This window comes from Orycteropus afer, unplaced genomic scaffold, assembly GCF_000298275.1.
Source record: "Orycteropus afer afer isolate SDZICR_OR568_19922 unplaced genomic scaffold, OryAfe1.0 scaffold00302, whole genome shotgun sequence".
Classification (NCBI taxonomy): domain Eukaryota; kingdom Metazoa; phylum Chordata; class Mammalia; order Tubulidentata; family Orycteropodidae; genus Orycteropus; species Orycteropus afer.
In genome coordinates, this window is record NW_006921889.1 from 2005180 (window position 1) to 2013133 (window position 7954).

General features: G+C 40.7%; 1 protein-coding gene across 1 annotated transcript in view; it reads left to right on the forward strand.

Moving 5' to 3' along the window:
• Window positions 1-7165, forward strand: part of GOLPH3 (golgi phosphoprotein 3) — a 64543-nt gene extending 57378 nt beyond the window's left edge. The window contains exon 4 of the mRNA XM_007951606.2: window positions 6741-7165. Within this exon, the coding sequence (XP_007949797.1) occupies window positions 6741-7165 (425 nt within the window). The remainder of the gene's footprint in view (window positions 1-6740) is intronic.
• The last annotated feature ends 789 nt before the right edge of the window (window positions 7166-7954 follow it).

A 7954-nucleotide genomic window follows, 5' to 3' on the forward strand; every position in this document is an offset into this window, starting at 1 on the left:
TTCTGGGTCTGTATCCTGCTCCCTTGTTTCTACCGCTTTATCCTGCTTCTTTTTGTGGACTGTGATGGTCTGTTGTTTCCGAGGCATTGTGACGTTGTTGTATTTAGATCTCTGTTAACTGTTTATGAAGAGCAGCCAAGGGTAATTCAGGCTCTTCTTGGTGGTTTTTTATCGTTGGCCCGTTGCTTTTCAGTCTTGTAGGCCCCAAGTGTCCTTGGGGTTGCTGGAAAGCAGAACATGTTTTTAAGCCCCAGAAATATGGGAGAGTGCTGTCTCTTTAAATATCCAAAATAGTCAATCCGCTTTTAAACCTTCAAAATGGCGGCACCCTCCGGACTGGCAAAAGTCCACAGCTAAGCCCACCATTCTCTTCACCTTCTCCGTTTGTTCCCCAGCCACTGTGCACAGTCCTCCGTTCAGTCCCTGGCTAGCAGGGTGATTTTTAGGTTAATTCTTAAGTCCTACCACCACAGGAATTTGTGAGAGCGCTGTCTCTTTAAATATCCAAAATAGTTAAGCCGCTTTGTAAACCTACAAAATGGCGGTGCCCTCGGGACCGGCAAAAGTCTACAGCTCAGCCCACCTTTCTCTTCACCTTCTCTGTTAGTTCCCCAGCCACTGTGCAGAGTCTGTGCAGTCCCTGGCTAGCAGGGTGATTTTTAGGTTAATTCTTGGGTCCTACCACAAGTCGGGAATCTCCAAGCTGCCTGTACCGTCAGGGTTGCTCAGGGCACTGTCAGACCGCAGCTCCGTATGTCTCCTTTTTTTGGTATTTTCACGCAATTTCTTGCTAGTTGGGGTTTAGTCCACTTCTGTATCCTTCCCTTCAAGGCTCAGGGGTCCAAGATTATCTTCTGTGTCTGTGTTAATTGGTTTCCCTTTTCTTTGTTGAAGAGGGTCTGTGTAGTCCTTCTGCCTAATCCGCCATCTTGCCGGAACTCCTCCCAAAGAGCCCTATTTTAATATATCTTTATTTAAAAATAATTGATAGTATATTTTTTATTCCCACGGTCCAAAATGCAAACCTTGGTTTTATACATAATTACGTATTGTTGTTGTTTTTTATATGCCATCGAGTTGGACCAGAATCATAGTGACCCCTCCTTGGGTTTCTGAGGCGGTATCACTATGAAAGTAGATTTCCCCATCTTCCTTCCTAGGAGTAGCTGGTGGGTTTGAACCACCAGCCTTTTCGTTAGCAGTCAAGTGCCTTAGTCACTATGCTACCAGAGCTCCCAATTACTTATTATATAGTGGTAATTAGTTAATTTATCTTAGAGTTGAATGGTAGTTTTTTAAGAGGCTTTTACATAAATTTGGCTATGCAAATTTGTGTAGTATGCAATTTGTATATTGTGTTAGTTTAAATTTCCAAAGTCAATAATTTCAAAAAACACTGTCTACTCAGTTCTAGCCTAGTGTCTTAGGCTGTCTACCACGGGCAGATGACATTAGAAATAAAAAACAAAATCTAAACTGTCTGGAGAAAGGTGCAGCAGGCAGGCATTTGTTGGGAAGACTGCATTTGTACAACACTGAAGAAGCAGCAGTCCCACACCTCTGAAAGGCCGTGTAGCTCTGCTCCAGGTCCCACCGTGTTCTCATGGTCACTGCTTGTGTACTTGATGGTTTCTTCTGCCTGGAACGCTGGTTGCTCTTCCTCTTACGGCATGCTTAATCCTCCTGGCTTTCAAGATTGACCTTGAAAGTTCCTCCCCCCGTGACTTTCATAAAAAGGCTCTTTAACATCAAACCCAACTAGTTTCTTATCCCTCTGGGCACTTGGTTCATATTATTCTCCTGGCCTTGTTATTATTTTACTCCATCCACTATAGTATTTCCTTCACTTGATTTTGAATTCCTGCAGAGTTAGAAATATGTCTTAGGTTTGTAATTTTGGTACCTAATAAGTTGTTAAGGATTACATTTTGCTCCAATCCACAAACAATACCCATGGAAACAGCAGTCAGGAAATCAAATGGCACATTGAACTGGGCAAATTTGCCACAAAAGATCTCTTTAAAATGTTAAAATGCATAGGTGTCACTTTGAGGATAAGGTATGCCTAACCAGGTATTTTCAGTCACCTCATATGCATGTGAAAACTGGACAGTGAATAAGGAAGAGTGAAGAAGAATTGGGGCCTTTGAATTACTGTGTTGGTGAAGAATATTGAATATAGCATGGACTGCCAGAAGAATGAATAAATTAGTCTTGAAATTCCAAATCCAGCCAGAATACTCCATTGAAAAGATGATGGCAAAACTTCATCTCATGTATTTTGGACATGTTATCAGGAGGAACCAGTCCTGGAGAAGGACGCCATGCTTGATAAAGTAGAGGGTCAGTGAAAAACAGCAAAACCCTTAACAAGATGGAATGGGCTCAAACAGCAATAATTGTGAAGATGGCATAGGAACGGGCAGTGTTTCTTTCTGTTGAATATAGTGTTGCTGTGAGTTGGAACTGTCTTGATGGCACCTAGCAACAACAGTATGATTCCTAGCACATGACAAGTGCTACACATTCTTTCTGCCAAAGTGCTGTTTCTGCTCTTGGGTGAATAATAATCACCAACATTTACTGAATACCTTCCACGTACCAGGCTCTAAGAACTTGCTATGTTTTAAATCACATAATCATCCTAATAGTTCTGTGAGCTTGATACAGTTGTTATCCTCATTTTACAGGTGAGGAAATGGGACAGTAGAGAGGTTGAGGAATTTTACATAAGTTGTGCAGCTAGAAAATAACAAGTTGGGATTCAGGCCTGAGCAGTGTGGCCCCAGAGCTTATTACACTGTACTGTCTCATCAAGTAACTAGTAGTGATTTCTTAACATTGAAATGCGGGCTTAGGCTTGTTGGTTAACACCAGAAAATGAAATAAGCAAAATTACCTTTATTATTCAACTGTGTTTTTTCTTTCATATTAGTAAGTTTTAAAATCTATTTTAGACTTCTAATATATATAAAAGGTGCTCTGGTGTCATAGTGCCTAAGGCATTTGACTGCTAATCGGAAGGTTGGAGGTTCAAACCCATCAGCCACTCTGCAGAAGGAAGACTGAACAATCTACTTCAGTAAAGATTTTCCACCTCAGAAACCCAAAGGGGTCACTATGAGTCAGAATTCACTCGATGGCAGCGTATTTGGATTTTTTGGTTTAATATATATGAAAGGAGCTCTAGTAGCATAGTGTTTAGATATTTGACTGCTGTATTGGTTACCTAGTGCCACTCTGACAAGAATATACCATAAATGGGATGACCTTAACAAACAGGAGTTTATTCTCTTATAGTTTGGAGGCTTTAAGTCCAAGTTCAAAGTGCCAGGCTCTAGGGGCTGGGTGAAAGCCCCTCAACCTTGGAGTCCAGCTCTGCCTCCAGCTCCTGGCCCACTGGAGCTAGAGGTGTTTCTTCACTCAGACAGCTGCTGGCTGCTGAGGCTGACAAACCCACGGTTGACAAGTAAAAAGGCACAGTCCCAATGTTAACCAAATCACATGGCAGGTATTAAGTCCATTGTAAGTCCCAAGGTCAGCAGAGCATGGCAGGCTGCTGAGCAACGGCACGGCAGGGTCCAAGCGTGTCATGGGCTAGAGACCATTCTCAAGGCTGCTGCTTACATACAGGAAGCAGACCACATCCCAAAGTTAGCTACTCATCTGCTTGTGGTAGATCCTGCCATGGAGTTGATTACCAGTCTCCTCATGGAGAATATTACCACCAGCTGCCCCAGCCACTCAAATCAGGCCCAGCCACGTTGACACACAAACATAACTACCAGAACTGCTAACTAGAAGGAAGGTTGGTGTTTCAAACCCACCAGCCACTCTGCTGAAGGAGGACTGGGAAACTACTTCTGTAAAGATTTACTGCTTTGGAAACCAAAACGGGGTTGCTATGAGTCAGAATCGACTTGATGGGAGTGATTTTGGGTTTCTGGTTTAATATATATGACCCCAAATATATTTTAGCTCTTCTCCTTTTTGAAGTTGTGCAAAAAAATTGAATGCTATGATTTGTGTTTCTTTTGTGTAAGCTGGTTTTGTGGGCCTTTTTATTTGAAAAGTTACATTTTCTTTAAATGCAGGAAGTGACTTTAATTACTAATAATTCATGGTATCAGATGATACAAATCCTCAGCCTTTCATTATCTAATCATGGTTAGGTTTTTCAAGTCCCTAGTTTCACAGTGAATTACAAAATGCAAAATGACATTTCCAGATCATTCTTTCTTAAAAAACAGCTTCCATTTTTTCTTCATCATGTTCATGTCTTCCTTTGAATCATTTTGATATTTACAATTGCTATTTTAAAGTCTTTGTCTGCTAATTCCATCTTTTAAACTTTGTTAGGGTGGGTCTAGAGTAGCCTTTACTTCAGGGCTGATTTGGCACAATCCTTCTGAAGCCCCTCATGAATGCCCTTGGATATGCAGGCAGGCTATTCCACATAGGCTGGTTGGCACGTGAGTGTTTCCCAGCCCTGTGAGACCTCTTGGAATTGTTCAGTTGGCAGCATTCTGGTGGTGGTTCTTTGCCTCTCGTTGTAGAGTTTCTTACTCTAAGGCATATGCCTTAGTTTTTACCCAGAGGCTCAAAGGGTTACTCTGCATATGCTAGACCTCTTTCTCTGCACCATTCCTCCGCTCCAGTTCTCGGCCTTGCACATTCCAGCTGCCTTAGTCTCCCTGAAATGGTCTCTCTTCCTTTGCACACAGCATGACTGTTGGGCTCTGCTTAGACTCTTCCTTCCCGATCAGCTGCGTACTGTGTGCTTCTAGGCAGTGAGCTCGGGCATTCCGGGGTGTCACTCAGTTTCTTTCTTTCTCAAGGGCCATAGTTCTGTGTTGCTTGTTAAACAGCATCTAGAAATAGTTGTTTCAGATATTTTATCTAAATTTCCAGTTGTTTGTGGTGAGAAGGCAAGTCCTGCATTGATTACTCTGTCATAGCCTTATACTCTTTAGTATTAAGTCATATGGTAAAATAATTGTGTCTTTAGTCATTTGAATAGTCATACCATATTTTAAGGTAGCACCATCCACTAGAATTTTCTGTGATGATGGAGTTACTCTTTTCTTATGCTTTCCAATCAGTAACCACTAACTGTATGTGACTGTTGAGCCCTCGAAATGTTACTAGTGCAACTGAGGAACTGAATTTTTTATTAATTAAAATTTAATAGCTCCCTGTGGTTAATGGTTCCTGTAGGGTACAGCACAGAATATAAAATTGCAGCCTTAGAACTTTGCCATTTAATAAAAGTGCCTGTGGTTGATCTTTAACATGTTCTAATTTAGAAAATTAGTTTTTTTTTCCAAATTAAAAGGAATAATACCTCTATATGTTGTAGATCACTTGGTAAATACAAGAAAGTGAGAGAAAAAAAATTGTGTGGTGCCTAAGGCACATAACAACAACAAAAACAACAACCCCAAAGATAACACTTAAATATTTTAATGTAGTTCTTTCTGTTGTTGTTGTTGTTATTATGTGGCGTCGAGTCAGGCCCGACTCATAGTGACTCCCCTTGCATTTCCGAGGCAGTATCACTACGGAAGTAGATTGCCCAACCTTCCTTCCGAGGAGTGGCTGGTGGTTTTGAACTGCCTGCCTTCTGGTTAGCAGTCAAGTGCCTTAGGCACTATGCTACGAGAGCTCCTTAGTTCCTTCTAGTCTTATAAAAAATTGTAAGAAATCATTTGGTTTTGTTTTAAATATTTGTCTTAAAAGGAAATGTACATTTAAAAAAAATAAATGTGGATAGATGCAAGGTTAACATGGTGGAAAATTTTTGCCCTTCTAGAACTATCTTTATATTGTTTGTCATTAAAGAAAGGCAGTGTCTAAACAGGCTTTCTTAGCTTTATTGTTGATAGTTGCTTTGAGTTCGTCTCCAAATCATGGGTGACCTCATGTACAATGGAATGGAAATGCTTATTGGTCTTTGGCCATCTCCCTGATTGGTTGTCAGTCAGACATTTGTGATTCATAGGGTTCTCATTGGCTAATTTTCAGAAGTACATCACCAAACAATTCTTCCTGAGTGATACTAGTCAGAACATTCTACCAAATCCTATTCAGCATCCTAGCAACATGCAGGCCTCCATTGACTGAGGGTGATAATTACGCGTGAGGTGTATTGGCCAGGAGTTGAACCCAGGTGTCTTGTGAGAATTCTGCCACTGAACCACCAGTGCCCCTATTAGCTTTTAGATATGTAGCAGTTTCAGGAATATAATATGTATATAACATGTAATATAATATGCATATAATATCTATAATTTATGTAGCCGTTTCATGAATAGGATATTAATATGAAAATTTTTTTTTCTCTTTTTGTCTGTTTATTGCAGATAGTTGTTTAACAGAAAAGAAACTTACTTTGCTGTTGGCTGCTTTTTGACAACACTTGGAGATGAGACATAATTGAATACTTGGTTTATTTCCATGTTAGACTGAGGTTGACTGTGGTTTAAAGACTGCTTTAGTCTTGAGTGACTGCTGTACCTGAAAATGTGCCAGGTGCTTAGAATCCAAAGGCCTAGCCCATAACACGTGCATGGTCTAATTGAGGAGAAAAACATAGTTTAGTTTTCTTCTATTGTTTTGGGTGTGTGTGTGTGTGTGTGTGCGCAGAATTTTACCATTTATTTTATAATAGTACAAAAACTTTACAAAATTAGTAGATAATGCCTATCATTCTTTTCTAACTTTTGAAATCTTTTGTTTAGGTGAGACATGGAATCCATTAAAATTGCATTATCAATTAAGAAACGTGCGGGAACGATTAGCTAAAAACCTGGTGGAAAAGGGTGTATTGACAACAGAGAAACAGAACTTCCTACTTTTTGACATGACGACACATCCCCTCACCAACAACAACATTAAGCAGCGGCTCATCAAGAAGGTACAAGAAGCCGTTCTTGACAAGTGGGTCAATGACCCTCACCGCATGGACAAGCGGTTGCTGGCCCTCATTTACCTAGCCCACGCCTCGGATGTCCTGGAGAACGCGTTTGCTCCTCTTCTGGATGAGCAGTACGATTTAGCCACCAAGAGAGTGCGGCAGCTTCTCGACTTAGACCCTGAAGTGGAATGTCTCAAGGCCAGCACCAATGAGGTTCTGTGGGCGGTGGTGGCCGCATTCACCAAGTAACTCTGCTCGGAAGAAAGTCTTCTCCTTTCTCTCATGTAAACCAGTTGTTGTCTTCTATTGACTTCTGGTTTTCTGCAGTTTGTACTTTCCCCGCACTATAATTGGCTTTTGTTTCATGAAAATGGTGGGTGGCTTTTTCATTTTTGTATGTATGCAGGATTCTGCTGGTACGAGAGGCCTTCATTTCTTTGTTTTTAAATTCCTGCCATACTGGCATTCCATTCCCTCTTGCCATTCTCACTGTTACCTGCTGAGGCGTTCTGGTGTGCTTTGACTTACAGAGTACCTCCAGTCTCCTGACGTGCACATCTTTTGGGTTACTTCACCTTGAGTTTTCCCACATGTGCATGTACAACTAGCATTCTGCATACAATTCCGACAAAAGTCACAAAAGGGCCTTTAACTCACCAAAGGTAAATATCTGTATCTATTAGGACATTTTATACATAGACCTCAGCTGAGATGTGTACTTAGCAAAATTATTTTTAAATTGAACAGCACAGTAAATGCTTAATATAAAATGCCCCTTAGATTCTGCTTCTCATGTAAATCTATTATATTATTATTACATTTTTTATAATTTTCACTGTTTAATCATAAAAGGTCCAATTGTTTCACAAAGCCAGTTTGGGATGGGCTGCATTCCAGTTTGCTGTACATAGTTTGGATTATATGTAAATTGCCCCTTCTTCTGGCCACCCCTGCCCTCATTTAGTATTTTGCAAGATTTAATTAGTTGTACACCTGGTACCCCTCACTTGTTTCAGTCATTGTCATCTGATGGCAAAA